At 44.8% G+C, this 22,553-nt stretch overlaps 1 protein-coding gene across 5 annotated transcripts in view; it reads right to left on the reverse strand.

The window, feature by feature from the left end:
- Positions 1-22,553, reverse strand: part of LOC147114563 (tyrosine-protein phosphatase non-receptor type 2-like) — a 102,566-nt gene that overhangs the window by 57,290 nt on the left and 22,723 nt on the right. For 3 of the 5 annotated variants that reach the window (XR_015078957.1, XM_085992309.1, XM_085992307.1), the window contains exons 2-4: positions 20,385-20,475; positions 3,490-3,552; positions 3,250-3,350 (exon numbers count right to left, since the gene is read on the reverse strand). Coding sequence is in view for 4 of the 5 variants with exons in the window: in XM_085992309.1 (XP_085848435.1) it covers positions 3,250-3,350; positions 3,490-3,552; positions 20,385-20,475 (255 nt within the window). In the remaining variant the exon portion in view is untranslated. The remainder of the gene's footprint in view (positions 1-3,249; positions 3,351-3,489; positions 3,553-20,384; positions 20,476-22,553) is intronic. The other 2 variants (XM_085992308.1, XM_085992310.1) reach the window with 2 other exon arrangements.

Consider the following 22,553-nt stretch of genomic DNA (forward strand, 5'->3'; position numbering starts at 1 on the left):
GAGCTGGTTTGCAAGGACAGAAAGGTCAAAAGGTGAGTTTTTATGAGGAGCAGGGTGATGATGATGGGTGTGAAAGGGAGAGGGACAGTACTAAGAGGGAACCATTTACAAAGTCAGCTGGTCTAGGGATGGAAGTTGGGTGTTCAGCAGTTTAGTGGGAATGGGGGCAAGGGAGCAGGCAATAGGGCTCATAGCCAAGATGAGCTCAGAGAGGACATGAGGGGAGATAGGAGTGAAACGAAAGAAAGACTGGTTCAGGGCTAAGGCAGGGGGATTCTGTTGGGAGGTTTGGCTTAGTGGGCAAGGGGATGGGGTGGTGGGGGAAAGAGGGGGAATGAGGTGTAAGCAATCAAGGCAGCTGAATGAATGGTCTCACCTTAGCAACAAATTAGTCCATGAACCCCTCACACTTGTTGGAGTTGAGGGTAGAGGGGGCAGGAAGAGTTTTAAGGAAGTTTTGGTAGTGGAGAAAAGAAGGTGGGGGGGGGAAGGAGTTGTGGGGGGAGGGGGTCATCACTGCTCTTCAGGATGATTCTGAAGTACAGGAAACTTTGGTTTATCCGGAGGTTGTATGGCTGGAAACTTTGCTCTAACGGCAGCAATCAGCAGCCGTTTTGGTTAGTTTTTTTTTCTTCTCCTAGCATTCTTTTAACAGGCAGGCTCAGCTTCAGAGACGCTTCAAGGTACGGGCCGAGTGTTTATGAGCTGTTGCTGAGCAACAGTGTTTGTTGTCAAATACGGAGATTTTCATCTCCGTATGCTTCAACATTGACTTTGCATGTCCGACACTTCTGATATATCGGCAACACACCGGTCCAGTCGGTGCCGGATATCAGAACTTTTCCTGTAGTGGGTTGTTTTGGCAGAGGACAGTCAGCCCCAATAGCGGCTGAATGTGGTCTAGCCAGATCTGGTGACTAATGGCTAAACCAGTTATGCACCAGACACGTGCAAGTCTGGGCCCCTTGGATTTGAGCGAGCAAAGATGGGGACCATACCAAGGGGAACGACCAGGATGGGAGAATAAAGGTTTTACTGGGGACAAGGGTTTCCAGCTCCTCTCTCCAATCCCTTAATAATTTTAAACACCACTATCAAAGCACCTCTTAATCTCTTCTGTTTGAATGAAAACAGCCACAATTTTTCCAAGTCTTTCTTCATATTAGTATTTCCTCACACCAGGTAACGTCCTGGTGAATTCGCTACTGCCACAATATCCTTCCTATAGTGTGGAACCCAAAACTGCACGCAGTACTCCGACTGCAGTCTTACCAAGGTTTTATACAGATTCACCATAGCATCATAACTTTTATATTCTATACCTCTTGGCGTAAGACCCTGTATCCATTCGCTTTTTTATGATCTGATTCACTTGCTTTTAATGTCTTGTGAGCTTCCACATCACCCAGCTTTCCCCCAAAGTAAAATTACTTTTAAAACCGAAGCATTCCACATCACATTTACCAACATTGAATTCTATCTGCCACCTTTTTGCCCATACCACCATCTTATCAATATCTCTTTGCAGCTTATACAAGGAGGTAAGAATTAGAAGCAGGAGTAGGCCATATGGCCCCTTGAGCCTGCTCCACCATTCAATAAGACCATGGCTGAATGTCGACCTCAACTCCACTTTCCCGCCCGATCCCCATATCCCTCGATTCCTTTGATTCCCAGAATTATTTACTATACCTACTATTTTAGGAAAAAAAAACTTGCATTTATATAGTGCCTTTCGCGACCACCGGACGTCCCAAAGCGCTTTACAGCCAATTAAGTACTTTTTGAAGCGTAGTCACTGTTATGAGGTAGGAAACGCAGCAGCTAATTTGCGCACAGCAAGGTCCCACAAACAGCAATGTGATAATGACCAGATAATCTGTTTTTGGTGATGCTGATTGAGGGATAAATATTGGCCAGGACACCGGGGATAACTCCCCTACTCTTCTTCGAAATAGTGCCATGGGATCTTTTACGTGCACCTGAGAGGTTTAACATCTCTTCCAAAAGACAGCACCCTCCGACAGTGCAGCACTCCCTCAGTGCTGCATTGGAGTGTCAGCCTAGATTTGTGTGCTCAAGTCTCTTTTTAGGATCATTTGTAAATTTTGACACCGCTCCCTCTAGTCCTATATCCAAATCATTGATGTAGACAGTGAACAGAAGTCGTCCCAGAACAGAAAACTGTGTGGCACCACTATATACTTCCAAACACTGAGAAACTGGCCTAACTCCTGCTCAGTTTCCTCCCTTCTTACCAATTTGCTACCCTCCTCCTAATTTTTATCAAAGAAGAAAATTAAGTTACAGGAAACTTTGTGCTATCCGGCACCCACGGGACCAAGCTGCTGCCGTTGCCTCAAAACTGCTGTACTCTCCAGAGTTAATGTTGAGAGATAGGGAGATTCTTATCTCCGTATTTGACAACAAACACTGTTGCTTAGCAACAGCTTCTAAACACTCGGGTGTGGCCCTAAAGCTCTGTAGCTGAAGCTGTTGCTATAGCTACAGACCTTGCACAGCTTGACTGTTCAAACAAAGCAAAAAAAACAAACAAACAGAATAAAAAACGGCTGCTGATTTTTGCCGGTGGCTCCAGATTGCCGGATAGCTCACCTCCGGATGGCACAAAGTTTCCTGTACTATGAACACAGCTATAAGTCACAGATGTACAGATTCCAACTCAGGCAAAACAGTAACTACATTAAAAAGTGATCAGACAGAAACAACCACATAGAAAAATTAATATATCAAGTCCTTTACCAAATGCAATGTAATAGCTCTCCAATTTGTCATAATGGCATTAGCCAAAGTAAAAAGACAAGTTGACTGAAGCAACATAGGCCTCAATCAAGCAACTGTGAACACCAAAAATAAACAAGTTTCAGGAGCAGCGATCTTGCAAAGTTTGAAACTTGCTGAAAAATTAATCTGACCTACTCATGCATAAATACTTTCTCCTTGCGCCAACCGAGGAAAAATAACGGTGGTACCCTCCCAAAACAAGGCCTATATATAGACATCTGCCAATTGCAAATGGATGACCATCAGCCTTTGAACTCCATGCGCAGCACTAAAAGCCTCAAAAGAAATGCATTCCTATAGGAATTTCCCTGTTCATTTGGGGGTTGGAGGTTAAACGAATTGGGAATCAACGCATTTTTCACATAACACTACCGCAAAAATTTCAATATTCTCAATCGCACTCTGCAACAATCACTCTTTGTGGTTCATTCTACATCTACCTACCTGGGTTAAAATGTAGTTTCTCTGGGCCTCTTCCATGACAATTAGGCTTGCATTGATATAATCATTGTCTGCTTTCTGAAGCTGAACACGGCTGTGGTCAACTACAATTAAAAAATAATTTAAAAAAATATATTAATACTTTAATGGAGACGTCAGATCACAATTAACATTTTAGATCATGTTACACTTATACATGCAGTATAAAATAAGAAGTACTAAAACTTAAATGGGGTGGTGGACCTGGATTTGAATCCGGATCAACTGATGAAATGAAAGTCTCCTTCCTCAATTGGCAGCAGGGGGCTGAAATGAAAGGAGAGGAGATTGAGCAGTCTCAAACCATTAACCTAGCTCATGGGATACCTGTTCTGGGAGTACTTGATCCCGACACTGGCTGCACGAAATGGAAAAATACTCCATCCTCACCTTGATTCAATAAGAATGGGGCACGGAGAACTTGAACACTCAACTTAGGGTTTATGAATACAAGATTTCCTCCCGAACCAACTCCAAGCAGCCAGCCGCCTGATCGTACCTGCCGCCCTGCTCCCCCCAACCCTAGCCCGATAGTCCCAGCAGGCGGCCCAGTCCATTTTGGGAGCCAGACCTCATCAGCATTCAGCCAGTGGGCTGCGGGTGGAAAACAAGCTCCGCGGGGCGTTCCACCGGCTCTGGCCGCCGCAACAACATGGAGTGGCCTCCGGGCCGGAGAAGCAGCAGCAGCGCAGGCTGGTTTTGTGGAGCCCCGGAAGAGCACTCCTACCCCGCCAAGCCACATAAAGATACAGAAAAACTTACCCGCGGGCTCCTCTCTGGCTGGACTGCCAGTTAATACTGGGCGAAGCGGGCAAGAGGCAGGCTTCAGCCAGTACTAAGCGGCGCGCCCGTTAAGCTGCGCTGTCTGGCAGTCCCGCGCGGGAAGCTTGCCAGCTTCACAATGAAAAAAAACCACGCATCCACGAAAATTTGAATGGGCCCCACACACCACCCCCCCCTCAAAAAAGAGGGAATATTGGCCATAATACCCCGATTTGCGTTATTAAAAGGGCGCACTGCCCGACTCAGGCAGGCACGCCAGCCACCCAGCGGCAGGCCCATGGGAAGATTACACCGGCCACAGCGGGAATAGGGCTGCAAGACATTCTCCACTATTTTTAAGGTCGCTACCTCCCCTGGCCTCAAAATCTCCCCACCCTCCCAAAGAATATATTACTTTTCTCTAATTTCATTCAAAGAACATTTTCTACTTCACAATTTCAAATACTTCTGTACATTCCTTGAATTATTTCATTCACAGAAAATAAAAAAAAGCTAAAGTAAAACTGCAAGTGATATTTGCTATTCAAAGGTTAAAAGGGAAACCTACACTAAAATTATGATTCAATTAACAGGGATGTTTTAAAACTCTTACCCAGTAATTTCAAAGTGCCAACAGTACCATAGCCATTTTTGAAGCTCACTCACTGTTATTATATTAGGGGCAAGTCAATTTGCTTTCAGTCTGGTCCTAGAAACAGCATGCAAGATAAAATGACCAGTTAATCTGGTTTTGGCGGTGCTGCCTCAGGAATAAACACCGGCAGGACAATATTTTCTTCAAATACATCCACCTGAACAGGCAAACAGAACGTCTAACAATGCAACACTCCCCGAGCACTGCACTGAAGTGTCAGCCTACATTATGTGTTCAAGTCCGTAGATGGGTTTGAACTCTCAATGTTCGACTTAGGGGCACCACCCCCAATGCTTCTGCACCCAGAGAGCTGCCCCAGTGGAAAAAAAGACAGACTTGCATTTCTATAGCGCCTTTCACGACCACCGGACAGCCAATGAAGTACCTTTTGAAGTGGAGTCACTGTTGTAATGTAGGAAATGCAGCAGCCAATTTGCGCACAGCAAGCTTCCAGAAACAGCAATGTGATAATGACCAGATAATCTGTTTTTGATGATGTTGAATGAGGGATAAATATTGGCCAGGACACCGGCGATAACTCCCCTGCTCTCCTTCGAAATAGTGCCATGGGGTCTTTTACATCCACTTGAGAGAGCAGACAGGGCCTCGGTTTAACGTCTCATCCAAAAGACGGCACCTCCGACAGTGCAGTACTGAGGGCGTCTCGGCCTGGATTTTTGTGCTCAAGTCTCTGGAGTGGGACTTGAACCCACAACCTTCTGAATCAGAGGCGAGGGTGCTACCAACTGAGCCACAGCTGACCCCCAGTGTTGCAAGAACCTTCCTCTCTGGTGCTCCCTGACCCTGTGACATCCCCCCCCCCCCCCCCACAAAATAATATTGCAAAAACCCCAAGCCCCCCACCCCATCCCAGTGCTGCTAGACCTCAGAGCCTGTACCAGTGCTAGATCTCAGTAGCACTCGCGATGCTGGTCACTATCTACTAATACTACTTGATCGAATGCATTGTGTACGCACACGACCTTGACTCAGTGAGCAATGTCACTCGAGATCTGCTAGTAAAGCAGAAAAACTAATTTGGCAAGAATCACAATAAACTGTTGTGGAGTATAGTGTGGGTGGGGTGAAGGAAAGCACAATGAGCAACATTTCCACTTGTGGTAGCCTGTAAGTTGCCACTATTATCAAGCCAGCCCAACTAAGGAAATATATATTTTATATATTACATCTGTATTTTGCTGTGCAGCAAGTTCAATAAAACTCAACCTGGGCCAAAGTTGAAAATGTAAGAAGAAGTGGTCTGAACTCCCTGCCAGCGTTCTATGGATGAGAATGATTTATAAAAGTTAAAGAGCAGCAGAAAAATAGACGACAATGGATATTTTGTTTAAATGAAAAATCTCTCATTTGGAACAATTAAAACCGACATAAGCCTGACCATTAATGTTTGCCTTCACCAGGTTCTCACGACATAAGTTACATTATGATGTAGAACTGCTTGTGCAACCACTCTGTGTAGAGAGTGTGTGTAATATTTTATTCACCCCAACAGTACCTTTAAATATATTTATAAAATTAAGAGTTAAAAATGCAACCTCCCAAATTTAAGTTTTAAAATGATGGTAACTATGTAGACGACACAAATATTCACTAATGGCTGTACTGTACTGAAAAGGCTTACATTTTAAATAAAACACAACTATCATTTGTTTGGAGTAATTTAACACAGCAGCATACGAGTCATTCTAAATAAGCTGCATTTTCCAAAATAGACACATGAAGCTCGTTTCTACATCATTATGGGTCCAATAACGTTTCCATAATCATGTTTACAATGCTTACATCTCAGGTGCCAACAGGAAAAGTTCTACTCTTTCTGGTAAACCAAAGCGCTAGTGTTCTCGGAAAGATGACATCACTGTTGCAGAAAGATGAACTAATGTAATACTATGAATAGTTCCTGATGCAGCCTACACATAAATACAGCTGCTTAACTCTTTAACTGCTGGGGAGATACATCCTTGAATTAGAATATTTAACATTAAATTATCATTGTGTGTAAAATTAGTGTACAAAAAGGTTTACACATTTTATCAGGTCACTAAATGAGGTTCATATCCCTGTGGAGTTGCTGATCGTGGATTCGGTATAGCCATGATCTTTAGGAAGCTCTTATTCAGTTGCAGCAAGCTGCTGCAGGGAACTGTGTTATCCGGAGGCTAAATGTCCGGCAAGCTCAAGCCACCGGCAAAAATCAGGAGCTGTTTCGTTAGGTTTTTTTTCTTTTGTTGCTTTTTTCTCAACAGTCAAGCTCTGCAAGGTCTCGCTGAAGCTGTTGCTAAGCTACAGAGACGCTACAGAGAGTACGGCCGACTGTTTAGAAGCTGTTGCCAACAGGGTTTGTTGCCAGATACGGAGCTCAAAATCTCCGTATGTTTCAACATTAGCGCTGGTTTGTCCTGCAGTTTTGAGGGAATGGCAACAGCTCGGTCCCGTCGGTGCCGGATAGCACAAAGTTTCCTGTACTTTCTTTAGTCGGGAAAATGGCTGGAATCTATTGTTAAGGAAGTGGTATCAAGCTACTTACAAAATCATAAGATGATTAGGCAGAGTCAACATGGTTTTACGAAAGGGAAATCATGTCTGACAAATTTATTAGAGTTTTTTCAGGATGTTCTTCTTCTTAGGTGTAACTAGCAGGGTAGATAAAGGGGAACCAGTGGATGTAGTATATTTACATTTCCAAAAGGCATTCGATAAGGTGCCACATAAAAGGTTATTACACAAGATAAGGGCTCATGGGGTTGGGGTAATATAGTAGCATGGATAGAGGATTGGTTAACAGACAGAAAACAGAGAGTAGGGATAAACGGATCTTTTTCAGGTTGGCAGGCTGTAACTAGTGGGGTGCCGCAAGGATCAGCACTGGGGCCTCAGCTATTTACAATCTATATTAATGACCTAGATGAAGGGACCGAGTGTAATGTATCCAAGTTTGCTGACGATACAAAGCTAAGTGGGACAGTAAGCTGTGAGGAGAACACAAAGCGTCTGCAAAGGGACATAGGTAGATTAAGTGAGTGGGCAGTAAGGTGGCAGATGGAGTATAATGTAGGGAAATGTGAAGTTATTCACTTTGGTAGGAAGAATACAAAAACAGAATATTTTTTAAATGGTGAGAAACTTTTAAATGTTGGTGTTCAGAGAGATTTGGGTGTCCTCGGGCAAGAAACACAGAAAAGTTAACATGCACGTACAGCAAGCAATAAGGAAGGCAAGTGGCATGTTGGCATTTATTGCAAGAGGGTTGCAGTATAAGAGTAAGGAAGTCTTGCTGCAATTGTACAGGGCCTTGGCGAAACCACACCTGGAGTACAGTGCAGAGTTTTAGTCTCCTTATCTAAGGAAGGATATACTTGCCTTGGAGGCAGTGCAACGAAGCTTCACTCGATTGATTCCTGGGGTGAGAGGGCTGTGCTATGATGAGAGATTGTGTAGACTGGGCCTATATGCTCAGGAGTTTAGAAGAATGAGGTGTGATCTCATTGAAACATACAAGATTCTGAGGGGGATTGACAGGGTAGATGCTGAGAGGTTGTTTCCCCTGGCTGGAGTGTCTAGAACTCGGGGGCACAGTCTCAGGATAAGGGGCAGGCCATTTAAGACTGAGATGAGGAGGAATTTCTTCACTCCGAGGGTTGTGAATCTTTGGAATTCTCTACCCCAGAGGGCTGTGAATGCGAAGTTGTTGAGTGTATTCAAGGCTGAGATAGATAGATTTTTGGACTCTAGGAGAATCAAGGGACATGGAGATCAGGCAGGAAAGTGGAGTTGAGGTGGATGATGATCTTATTGAATGGGGGAGCAGGCTCAAGGGGCCGTATGGCCTAATCCTGCTCCTATTTCTTAAGTTCTTATGTTTCTTTGTCCCCCCCCCCTTATGACTCTATATATCTTTGGCTCCAATCTTTGTTTTTGTACCTTGATTTGCCTCCACAATATTGAATCATGTCCATTGTCAGTGTTTGTCATGATCTGTCTCTCGCACGTGTATCGGTCTGTATTTCACTGTGTTCCATCTCTGTCAGCTGATCAGTCAATCGGCTATCGTGCTGAAGACTTGTGCTCCAGAACTAGCCATGTCTCTAGCCAAGCTGTTCCAGTACAGCTACAACACTGGCATCTATCCGACAATGTGGAAAACGGACCAGATATGTCCTGTCCACAAAAAACAGGACAAATCCAATCCGGCCAATTACCGCCCCATCAGTCTATTCTCAATCATCAGCAAAGTGATGGAAGGTGTCGTCGACAGTGCTATCAAGCGGCACTTACTCACCAATAACCTGCTCACCGATGCCCAGTTTGGGTTCTGCCAAGACCACTCAGCTCCCAACCTCATTACAGCCTTGGTCCAAACATGGACAAAGGAGCTGAATTCCAGAGCTGAGGTGAGTGACTGCGCTTGACATCAAGATAGCATTTGACCGAGCGTGGCACCAAGGAGCCCGAGTAAAACAGAAGTCAATGGGAATCAGGGGGAAACGCTCCACTGGCTGGAGTCATACCTAGCACAAAGGAAGATGGCTGTGGCGGTTGAAGGTCAATCATCACAGCCCCAAGACATCGCGGCAGGAGTTCCTCAGGGCAGTGTCCTAAGCCCAGCCATCTTCAGCTGCTTCATCAATGACCTTCCCTCCAACATAAGGTCAGAAATGGGAATGTTCGCTGATGACTGCACAGTGTTCAACACCATTCACAACTCCTCAGATAATGAAGCACTCCATGCCCGCATACAACAAGACCTGGATGACGTTCAGGCTTGGGCTGATAAGTGGCAGGTAACATTCGCGCCACAGAAGTGCCAGACAATGACTATCTCCAACAAGCGAGAGTATAACCACCTCCCCTTGACATTCAACGGCATTACCATTGCCGAATCCCCCACCATCAACATCCTGGGGGGTCACCATTGACCAGAAACTTAACTGGACCAGCCACATAAATACTGTGTCTACAAGAGCAGGTCAGAGGCTGGGTATTCTGCAGCGAGTGTCTCACCTCCTGACTCCCCAAAGCCTTTCCACCATCTACAAGGCACAAGTAAGGAGTGTGATGGAATACTCTCCACTTGCCTGGATGAGTGCAGCTCCGACAACACTCAAGAAGCTCGACACCATCCAGGACAAAGCAGCCCGTTTGATTGGCACCCCATCCACCACCTTAAATATTCACTCCCTCCATCACCGGCGTACCGTGGCTGCAGTGTGTACCATCTACAAGTTGCACTGCAGCAACTCGCCAAGGCTTCTTCGGCAGCACCCCCCAAATCCATGACCTCTTCCACCTAAAAGGACAAGGGCAGCAGGCGCATGGGAACACCACCACCTCCAAGTTCCCCTCCAAGTCACACACCATCCTGACTTAGAGGTATATCGTCGATCCTTCATCGTCACTGGGTCAAAATCCTGGAACTCCATGTAGGGTTCTCAAAATTCCCACATTCCCCAAAGGTTATGGATAAAGGGACCCTGTATGGACAAGTTATTAAAAAGGGTACCCAAAATGGCTTCTGAAATCTCGTGACCAAAACGTACAGGATTTTAAAAGCAAGGCCCTGCAAAAGGCAGGCACTTTCAAAACCCGAAACGAAACCTAACATGCATGAATCTGTGAAAGGCTTTGTAAAGCCAGACAGCTAGGTAAACACAGAATATGCATTCTTCATCTTGGAACAGATCAAGTCAGAATGCGCCTAATCTTGAGGCCATTAAGTTTCTGCATACATAATCGGTAACAGCTCACAGTAGCCATCAAGCCAGGAAAAGGACAACTAAATTTCATAAATAACAAACAGCCAGGATATCGGAGCCATTAAACCAGGAGACAACTGCCCTAAAAGCCGTTAAAGTGGATGACCGTAATCACTTTGGACGAGCCCGCCAAAAGTTAGAAAAGGGACTGACCTGATTTGGCGCACAGATAAGGGATGAAGAACCGGGTATAATTGTAGGCCCACCGGTAGCCAAGGTCTCTTGCTCTCTCTTGCCGCTTGCTCTTCGCTCTTGCCCCTGGCCTCGTCGCGGGCTCTCTTCTCCCTCCCCGCGCTGCTCGACACCAAGGACGCCCATTACTACACCGAGGGCCGAACGCGGGAGGAGAACGAGACCCGATTCAATTACGCACAGGACGTACGGGGCCACGAATGGGCAGGCAAGACGAGACGAGACAAGACGAGAAAAACGGTAAACCGGTAAAGGCAGAGAAGGGCAGCGGAAAGACGCATTGGGGGGACAAACGGCCTAGTTATAAGCTGGCGTTTGATGAATAAACTGGCATTCAAAGCATGGGTAGGAAAAGCATATTGACAATATAAACCACCAACCGAGCCCCAACCGTAATAAAACCATCGGCGACCAAACCGCCAGAAGAAGACGACGACCCATCGCGACAAAGTACCCAACGAAGACGTTAACGGAGGAAAAGGAGGGTGCTTCGCACAAACAACTCCATCGCCGCGCCCTGTGACCACATGACGACGACGAACCCCAAAGGACAACAAGAGTAAACCCCAAAACCCACAACCAGTTAAATCAACAGGTTTCGAATTGGTGAGCATGAATCCCGGGCCCCTCATAGCTTAATCTAGTTAGGTATTGGGGGTGGGATAAGGGTAAGGGGATTTTAATGTGTTTGTTCCCTCGATGTGCCGTGTGCTCCCCATTCCCAAAAAAGTGTATTGTTCTTATATGCCTGCAATTATCCTAGTAATTCTCAGTATTGTGATTTTGTTTTGCCTTTAATAAAAATTATGGTTTTCTTGCACCGAACCAGTTGTCTACTCGATTTTCTGTATCGCCGCCTGTACCTAAGTCCGGTGTCTAGAACCCAGGGGGTGTGGGAGCGATTCAAGCCGCTCAGAGACAGTCAGGGGCAGAGCTGACTGGGCACACGCCAAAAAACCCCTACACTCCCTAGCTGTGGGAGTACCTTCACCACACAGACTGCAGCGGTTCAAGGCGGTGGCTCACCACCACCTTCTCGAGGGCAACTAGGGATGGGCAATAAATGCTGGCCTTGTCGGCGACGCCCAGATCGCACAAGCGAATAAATAATTTCAAAAACCCGCATGGCCCTTTCTCGGTGCGCTTCTCTCTCCTATCTCACTGGCATAGTTTTCTTTCTGTATGTGTCATATTTGTATTATTTACCCTGGTAGTCTGTGCCTGATGTCTGCTTTTCTGAAACTGTATTTGTGTTATATAGATTTTTACACATCCGATTCTTTCCCTCAATGTATTGTGTTTTGTCCCTTTTCTGAAATGAATGCAAGGAATTCTCCCAGTGAAATGGAAGCACCACACAAAGCCCCAGATTGAGGATCTAAACACTTAGGTGCTCCAAAAGAAAAGGGCATCAAAGAAAAACAATGCCACGCATCTCTGCCGACGCCACTATATGCCGCCACAGCAGGGGAGTTGCCAGTGGTCTCACTTGGGTAATCCAGCATCTTCCACGGGTGGGGGGCAGCACAGAGAATGATTTTTATCAATATCAGCCAGTACAAACAATTCAGCTGCAAATCAACATTCTTATTTCACCATGCACAACCTGACGGTTCAGATTGAGAAAGCAGGAACAGGCTGGAGAAGTCCAAGAAAAATGACCTACCCGTCACAATCTAGATCAGGGTGTTTATTGGAATGTATCCCACACATCTGACAAAGTTGACATCGACCAGAGTCGAACTACCTAACCTGACAATCCCAGGCATATGGCTCTAGATTTAGAAGCATTCTGTTTTTTGGACTTACCGCCTGGGGCATCACTCAGTGGGGAGTCTTTCCAGTACCCAAAACTGTCAGGGCAGTTCTGACGAAAGGTCATCAACCTGAAACGTTAACTTTGTTTCTCTCCCCACAGATGCTGTCTGACCTGCTGAGTATTTCCAGCATTTTGTGTTAGTATTTTGGATTTCCAGCCTCCACAGTATTTTGCTTTTGTTTTGAATTATAGACCAAAGAAAAGGAGAATCCAACAGATAAAAATCCTTCTCTTCCCCTCCCTCCCAGAACCACGATAGGGTTTCCCCTTGTCCTCACATTCCACCTCACCAGCCTCCACATTCAACAGATCATCCTCCACCTCCAGCATGATCCCACCACAAAACACATCTTCCCCTGCCCCCGCACCCACCCCACCCCTCACTTTCAGCATTCCAAAGGGACCGTTTCCTCCACAACACCCTGGGTTCAGTCTTCAATCACCCCCAACACCTCCTCCCCTTGCCACAGCACCTTCCCGATCAAGCGCAGGAGATGTAACGCCTGCTCTTTCACCTCCTCCCTTCCCACCGTCCAGGGCCCCAAACACTCCATTCAGGTGAAACTTTGCAGCCTTCCGGACTCAACACCGAGTTAAACAAATTTAGATCATAACCACTGCTCCCATTTTTCTGAGAACAGCTGTTGCTGATGATTCCACTATTCCCATTTACACCCCCTCTAGACCCATCTTTTGTTTCTTTACTTGTCCCATTACCATCCCCTTTTGCCTCGCACCATCATCCCTTTTGTCATTTTATCTCTCCTGCCTTTCAAGCTGTCAGACCTTCCCTTTTGTTCTTTCCACTCCCCCATTCCCCGGCCTCTGTACTTGCTTAAAACCGGTTACATTGCAAACTTTTTCCAGTTCTGACAAAAGGTTATTGATTTGAAACGTTAACTCTGTTTCTCTCTCCACAGATGCTGCCTGATCGCCTGAGTATTTCCAGCATTTTCTGTTTTTAATATTAGATAAAACTTGATGCTGGTCATAATTATAGAACAGGATGGAGCATTGGAGGGAGGTTAGAGTTGACCAAGAAAAGTGAAGCAAAAACCTCAGCTGCCTCTTTTGTTAAAGCAATTTTATTAAAAGTGAAGTTGGCATTACTTTCATTACTCTGTTCTTTTTAACTACTGTGACTCATTGCGGAAAGTCCCTTCCATCATAACAGGTTTCAATCTTCAAATGAGAATCAAGTCACAGGAAGCAGGCTTTACGCAGAAATGAGTGTCTTCAGTGGCTTCATCTACCCCATTTTTAACCACCCACTGCTCCAGGATCATCCTAGGCCTATATTCTCCAGAGTTTAGAAGAATGAGAGGTGATCTCATTGAAACATACAAAATTCTTACAGGGCTCGACAGGGTAGATGCAGGGAGGATGTTTCCCCTGGCTGGGGAGTCTAGAACCAGGGGTCACAGTCTCAGAATAAGGGGTTGGCCATTTAGGACTGAGAGGAGGAGAAATGTCTTCACTCAGAGGGTGGTGAATCTTTGGAATTCTCTACCCCAGAGGGCTGTGGAGTCTCAGTCGTTGTGTATATTCAAGACAGCGATCGACAGATTTTTGAATATTAATGGAATCAAGCAATATGGGGATAGAGCAAGAAAGTGGAGATGAGGTAGAAGATCAGCCATGATTTTACTGAATGGCGGAGCAGGCTCGAGGGGCCGAATGGCCGACTCCGGCTCCTGTTTCTTATGCTGAAGGCCAAAGATAAACCTGGATTCTTTTCCCACCACCAACCACCTCCTTAAATTACACTCCCTGTCCCCTCCACTCTCACCTCAAGAATTTTTAGTCGTGCATGGACTTCTTTGTCCCCAAGATAAAATCTATCCATTCAGCTGCTTCTCCAGTTTTCCCCCTTTCCCACCTCCCCCAGACCCTCAACTCCCTTCTCTCTCTAGTTTCTTGCCCATCTCCCTCCAAGCTTATTGCATCAGAGACCCAACTCCTCCTTCCTTAACTCCATTCCCAGTTTCTCTTCATTCTAGTTGACATTTAAAGGGCTTCCTCTCCTCAGGAACCAACCCCTTTCCTTTCAAAGCTGTCATCGCTCCCCAGCTCAAAAAACCCACCCTTAACACCATTGTCCTTGCCAACCATCATCCCATCTCCAACCTCCCCTTTCTCTCCAAAGAACCTGAATGTGTTGTCACATCCCAGATCCACGTCCATCTCTCCCAGAACTCGGTTTCAATCTCTTCAATCAAGTTCACACCCCTCCCACAGCATCAAAACAGCCCTAACCAAACCTTCAAATGATATTCTCTGCGATCGCGATCATAGTGCATTATCCCTCCTTGTCCTCCTCAACTTCAGTTCAGCCTTTGGCACAGTCAACTACACCATCCTCCTCCAACACCCCTGCTTTGCTAAGACCGCCCTTGCATGGTTCAACTCTTACCTATTTGCCGATAGCTAGATCATCGCAACCAATGGCTCCTTTTCCCACCCCAACACCGTCACCTCATGTCAGGGATCAATCCCTGCCACCCACCCCCCCATCTCTCATCTACACCATTGTCAACATCATCGGCAGACACGGACTCATCTTCCATATGTACACGGATGACACCAACATCTACCTCTCCACCACCTCTCTCAACCCCTCCTCTGTGCTGGCAGACTTCTTGCCCAACATCCAGTCTTGGCTGAACTGCAATTTCCTCCAGCTTAATACTGGGAAACCCAACACCATCATCTTCAACCTCTGTCACAAACGGGAGCAGATCTTTTGCTTTGCACACCAGTGACTTGACGTCAGATAGGCAGATGTTAACAGGAATGCTCATTATTTGACTTCTTAAAAAATGTATATGAATTACCAAATGTTTTTTGGAAGAACTGTAATGCTAGTGATTGTACTAGCAACGCCAATGATACCTCTACTGGTGCACCCAGCCTCGACAAGTCTAAACAGGATACATAATTCTCAAGTTCATCAGAGGAAACTTTCGTGCAGAATCTAAACTCATGCTCCTATTTTGTATCTTGTCTCATCTTGTCTTTGTGTATTCACACATCACATGCCTAGCAATTGTGTGCAAGTTGCTGGGGTGCACTGGATGTCTGAAGCTGAATTATGACCCATATCTGCATGCATTAAGGTCAGCAGTTTTACTTGTGTGCCACATGGACCCCATTCAAGGAGAAGCATCGACTACCAGAGGAGGGGGCTGCGGACTCTCCACATGCATTTGTACTGAAGGTGCCAGTTTTGACTGTTCCCTGGAAAACAGGCACCTTCTATTGTACACAAGGGACGCACTGACTCCCAATCAAGGTTTGGATATGAAGTGCTTGAGGTGCATTTATAGTCTATTCGTAACTCAACCAGGAATTTCTACTTTCAATCCAAGTACACAGCGCTCCTCAGACTGAAGAACGAAATGCCACTGAGCTCTACAAACAGCAACTGCTTAGCTTGCAAAATCCCAGCCAGCAAATCTTTTTTTTTTAATCTGCCGTTGGGATTTTAGAAGATGAACTATTTCCATTTGCAGCACTCAGCTGGAGATTTGTAATTCATTAGAATACAGAAGTATTCCTACATACATTAATAGTGCTGCAGATTCTTCCGTCCTTCTAATCAGTTCCCTCGCATTTCCAATCCCTCAGACAAAAGAATTTAACTTTTTATAAAATCTAGCACACATTACGATCATTAAAAATCCTGCACATGGCATGCCCTTCCCAGCCATAAACATTATTTTCTGTCGCACTTTGTACGTCAACATTTATAATGGGAAACCATTTGCCAACATTTATAATGACAAAACCGTATATAAATGTTTTACCATTATGATCGGTTGATAAATTAATTGAATTATTCAAATGAATAATATTTGTTCACCGTTTCTCAGCTCAGTAACTGAAATTTCTAATGTCCAAAATAAAGTTTTAAACAAAATAAATAGAGCATATTTCACAATAACACTACAGAAATTAACCACTGACTTGTCCTTTGTGTCTTTTAACACCTTCATGAATGTTTTTACTTCAAGGCCTCAGCCCATCTCAAATGTCAGAGCTTTGACTGGATAGGTTTGCCTCAACGGTTAAACAGAGCTTTCAACCACATCTGTGCACTCTGAGCATGTGCACAGATGTACAGGGCCTTGGTGAGACCACACCTTGAGTATTGTGTGCAGTTTTGGTCGCCTTATCTGAGGAAGGATGTTCTTGCCATGGAAGGAGTGCAGCGAAGATTCACCAGGCCGATACCTGGGATGGCAGGAATGACGTATAAGGAGAGATTGGGTCGATTGGGCTTGTACTCGCTGGAGTTTAGAAGAATGAGAGGGGATCTCATTGAAACTTATAAAATTCTAACAGGACTAGACAGACTAGATACAGGAAGGACGTTTCCGATGGTCGGGGAGTCCAGAACCAGGGGTCACAGTCTAAGGATAAGGGGTAAGCCATTTAGGACAGAGATGAGGAGGAATTTCTTCACCCAGAGTGTGGTGAACCTGTGGAATTCTCTACCAAAGGCAGCAGTAGAGGCCAATTCATTAAATATATTCAAGAAGGAGTTAGATATAGTTCTTACGGCTAAAGGGATCAAGGGATATGGAGAGAAAGCAGGGACAGGGTACTGAATTTGGATGATCAGCCATGATCTCATTGAATGGCGGAGCAGGCTCGAGGGGCCGAATGGCCTACTCCTGCTCCTATACACTATGTTTCTATGTGCAGTTTGCAAACTTTCCCAGCACTCAATCTGACCATTAGCATGACACGGAGAGTGCGGAGAGAATTTGAGAGTTCCTTTTGTTCTTTTTCCAAAAGGCTTTCAAACAATGTGGAGAGATTGAATTCTGCAAGACTTATTTCAGGCAAACCTAACATTTATCTAAATTTATTAACAGACGCTATTTTTCCATTACGAACTGCTCACAGACAGACATCGAAGAAAAAGGAAAGGAAAGAGCTTGCAACCTCAGGACGTCCATAGTTAAAAAAGAAAACAAAGGCACAATTTGCAAAGACTGTATTTCTTTTTTAGTCATATACCTGTATGTTTGTGTTGAAGATTCAGTACAAAACATGATCTCTTCTGAGCCACTTTGAGGCTTAAAGATTTGAAAATTGTGCAAACAATGAACTTTGAAACATTTTGTGAGGCCATTTTTGTGTATGGAAATTGATGCTAATTAAAGGTTGTACAAGTTAGCAAACTCACCAAGTGGACTGAAGGGTAAATTATTCGTTTTTAAGTCAGGAAAATGCACACTTCCAGCTTGCAATTTTCCATCCATTCATTTTAAGAAGCAAAACATTTACCCCTTAAGTGCTTTAAGGCAGAAAAATAAAGACAAAGAACCCTCTAATCGGAAAGCGACATGAACACAAACGGGGCTATGAAAGGTTGGGGAGCACAGGCTGAGACATTCAGGAATGTAGTGAGGAGTTGTGACCTCAGGCTATGTGTCCCATTCTCCTGGGCTGCCTCCCCCACAAGGCTGCTAGATCTTGCTTCCCCCACGGTACTGCAAGATCCCAATAGCCACCCCCATGTAAGACTGTGCCCACCCATGTTCCAAAAACCCATCCCCAGTCCTGAACCCAGGAGCTCCTTCCCCAGACTTCCCTCCCCATCTTCCAGTTCCCAGCACCCCATCTCTGCTCACAACCCAGATTCCAGAGCCAGCCACAATGCTCACTGATCCTGAGACCACCCTCCACCATGCTCCCAAATCCAAGGATGTGCCTCATCATTCCCAAAATCTACCTTTCCAGTGTTCCTGTAATTTCCCTCTCCCCTCATTCAGACACTGGGACTTCCTTCTTAAAATACTGCTAGATTATTAGCCGCCACTCCAGTACTGGCAGACTCCAGGCCCCCATTACAGTGCTCCAAGATCCCATAACTTCCCCAATACTGATAAATCAGTGGCCATGGTAATGCTACTTCCCAAAACACACCTGGTTCTTATTTTTTTTAAACCTGTCTCATCATGAGCAATGCTAAGGGAGATCTGCTAGTGTAGTTTAAAGGCTGCAGCATACATCAAAAACCACTCATGGTTCACGCTACCAGTTTAGGTATGAGAGCCCAATATATTACAACCTTGTAACCTATAGGTTTAACACACTCTTTCTGATGCAACTACAAGGAACAGTTAGATAGATCACAGCCGACACTGTCAACAACTCCCCTGAGGATTTTGTCCCAAGATAACTAATCAGCAAGAAATAACATCATTTACTGGAAACAGATAATATACTTTCACATTACTCTGCAGACAGCTGCAGAATTTACATAGAACCAACATGTTGCACAGCCGGTACTTTTTATTTTCATCTCCGTACAGATCTGAATTCCTTTTGAGAATGTAAACAATAAGTGTTTAACCCTATAGACCTATGGTTGTATAAATTTAAAAAGGGAGTCTCACCTACATTATTCGTTTTTCTTCTGTTGGATAAATGCGTACACGTGCACCGAGGGGGGAGAATGCAATCCCCACAGTAGAACTGTCTGCTGACACTCACTAATTAGGCCAGTGACTCTCAAACTATGGGGTCAGGCATATCCAGGTGAAAGAAAGGGCGAATTTGCATTTTATATCGCACCTCTCATGACCATAGGACATCCTAAGGTGCTTCACAGCCAATTAAGTACAACTGAAGCATAAACACTTGTAATGCAGACAACAGTGGCAGCCAATTGATGCACAGCAAGATCCCACAAACAGTAATGAGATAAATGAGCAGCTAAATTGTTTTTGGTGGTGTTGGTTTAGGGATAAATGTTGGCCAGGACGCTGGGAGAACACCCTTGCTCTTCTTCAAATAGTACCCTGGGATCTTTTACATCCACTTGAGGGGGCAGATCGGGCCTCGGTATAATGCGCACGTCTCTAGACCGAGGTTTTAAACCTTTTAAGTCAGAGTCAAGAATGCTCGACGAAAGGAGGATCGACTGGTAATTACTAAATATCTTGCGTTGACTTTCTGGCAACTTTTGCTATTATAAATTCCAATCTCCACCCTTAAAATGCGAACTGCCTATGTAAACATGTCACCACTCTGTAACCCTAGTGTCAGCTGTGGCTCAGTGGGTAGCTCTGAGTCAGTGGGTTGTGTGTTCAAGTCCAAATCCCATTCCATATACTTGAGCACAAAAATCTAGGCTGATATTCCAGCGTACTGAGGGAACGTTGCACTGTCGGAGGTGCCATCTTTCAGATGAGACGTTAAACCGAGGCCCCGTCTGCTCCCTCAGATGGACGTAAAAGATCCTGTGGTACTACTTCGAAGAGGAGATGGGGAGTTCTCCCCGGTGTCCTGGCCAATACTCATCCCTCAATCAACATCACTAAAACAGATTATTCGGTCATTATCACATTGCTATTTGTGGGAGCTTGCTGTGTGCAAATTGGCTGCTGTGTTTCCTACATTACAACAGTGGCTATACTTCAAAAAGTACATCATATAATAAAGCGCTTTGGGACGTCTGGTGGTCGTGAAAGGCACTATATAAATGTAAGTCTGTCTTTTTTTTGTAATTACACTCTTCTGTCACTGCAAGTACGGCAGTGCCACTATTAGCAGGAAGATGCAATTATAGTGTGACAAGAAAACATTGGCAATTTCCGTTATAAATTTGCACAGAATTTATAATGGAAAAGAAAAATAATGTAAAACTTTAAAATAGGACATCTCTGTGCCGCAGTGCAAGTATCCCCTGTCCACTTCACCTGAAAACTATACTTAGTTTTGACTCTCCATGTGTAACACCACGATATCGACTGCTATTTAATATATATGTTGGCTTTATTGCTATTGTCACCAAGGTACCTGAAAAGGTAACATGTAACCCCGTCCACAGATTAGGCCATGTGACATTTACAGAGCACAACATCTAAAACATTCTACTTACAAGGGCTGACATCTCTGTATCTGTTTCGAATCCGGTTTTCTGGATGTTTGGCTACTTCGTAGGGAAAGTCTCGAGATTCATTTCGAATTTCCTGCCATCGAAAGTAAAAAACTTTCATTAACATTTGCACACAATAATCAAGGGGCACCACAATGCATCTTCTTTTTGACGTGTACTTTTTTCAATCCTGCAGCATTTATATAAACAGTTTTATACAAATTATTACAAACCTTTACAATTTCATGTAGGAAAGAACTTACATTGAACAAAAGAATCTAGCTTCCTGAAAAGTCGATCATACTGGTTTTATTCTGTAAGATTCCAGATCTGTTTTAATGACAGCGCCCATGACATCAAACGAACCAATTCAACCAGTTTGTATTAAGCTTCTGAATCAAACCAATTAACATTCATCTTTATGCTATTTTAATTAAATTATCAATAATCCAACCAAGAATGAAAAAGAACTTGCATTCATTGAATGTGAAATGTTTTTGGATATTTGAGATACAGGATAAGTGCCTTATTTCTCAGAAATGTCCCAAAGCACTTTACATCCAATGAATTACAGTACTTTTGAAACTCACCAAGGCTTCTTCGACAGCACCTCCCAAACCCACGACCTCCACCGCCTAGGACAAGGGCAGCAGGCGCATGGGAACAACATCACCTGCAAGTACCCCTCCAAATCACACACCATCCTGACTTGGAAATACAGGAAACTCTCGTTTAAACAGCACCTAACTATCCGGAATTCTCTATTAACTGGCAAAATTCATACTCCGAAAACAACACCTCAATAACCGGAAATGTTGCCGAGTCCAAGTCTCCCGCAGTGGCCGAGTTAGTCAGTGGGGGCAGTTCTCCAAACTGCCACTACTCAGCTTCGTGGCGCTGTCGGAAGTCCGAACACCTCAACAACAGGAGTCATAGAAGATAGGAGCAGGTGGTCATTCGGCCCCTCGAGCCTGCTCCGCCATTCAATGAGATCATGGCTGATCATCCAAATTCAGTACCCTGTCCCTGCTTTCTCCACATACCCCTTGATCCCTTTAGCCTTAAGAAATATATCCAACTCCTTCTTGAATATATTTAATGAATTGGCCTCTACTGCCTTCTGTGGTAGAGAATTCCACAGGTTCACCACTCTCTGGGTGAAGAAATTCCTCCTCATTTCTGTCCTAAATGGCTTACCCCTTATCCTTAGACTGTGACCCCTGGTTCTGGACTCCCCGACCATCAGGAACATCCTTCCTGCATCTAGTCTGTCCAGTCCTGTCAGAATTTTATAAGTGTCAATGAGATCCCCTCTCATTCTTCTAAACTCCAGCGAGTACAAGCCCAATCGACCCAATCTCTCCTCATAGGTCATTCCTGCCATCCCAGGTATCAGCCTGGTGAATCTTCGCTGAACTCCTTCCATGGCAAGAACATCCTTCCTCAGATAAGGCAACCAAAACTGCACACAATACTCAAGATGTGGTCTCACCAAGGCCCTGTACAACTGCAGCAAGACATACTTGTTCCTGTACTCAAAGCCTCTCGCTACGAAGGCCAACATACCATTTACCTTCTTAACCGCCTGCTGCACCTGCATGCTTACCTTCAGCGACTGGTGCACAAGGTCTCGTTGCACTTCTCCTTCGCCCAATCTATTGCCATTCAGATAATAATCTGCCTTCCTGTTTTTGCCACCAAAGTGGATAACCTCACATTTATCCACGTTATATTGCATCTGCCATGCTTCTGCCCAATCACCCAACCTGTCCAAATCATCCTGGAGTTAGTTTCTCGGCATCCTCCTCACAGCACACACGCCCACCCAGCTTTGTGTCGTCTGCAAATTTGAAGATATTACATCTAGTCCCCTCATCTAGATCATTAATATATATTGTGAATAGCTGGGGTCCAAGGACCGATCCCTGCGGTACCCCACTAGTCACTGCCTGCCACTCGGAAAAAGAGCCGTTTATTCTATCTGCCAACCAGTTCTCTATCCAAGTCAATACCTTGCCCCCAATCCCATGTGCCTTAACTTTACACGCTAATCTCTTATGTGGGACCTTATCGAAAGCCTTCTGAAAGTCCAAATACACCACATCCACTGGTTCTCCCTTATCTATTTTACCAGTTACATCCTCAAAAAATTCCAGTAGATTAGTCAAGCAC

Source organism: Somniosus microcephalus, chromosome 7, assembly GCF_052327205.1.
Source record: "Somniosus microcephalus isolate GS21.2 chromosome 7, FLI_Smic_1.0, whole genome shotgun sequence".
In the NCBI taxonomy this organism is placed as follows: Eukaryota; Metazoa; Chordata; class Chondrichthyes; order Squaliformes; family Somniosidae; genus Somniosus; species Somniosus microcephalus.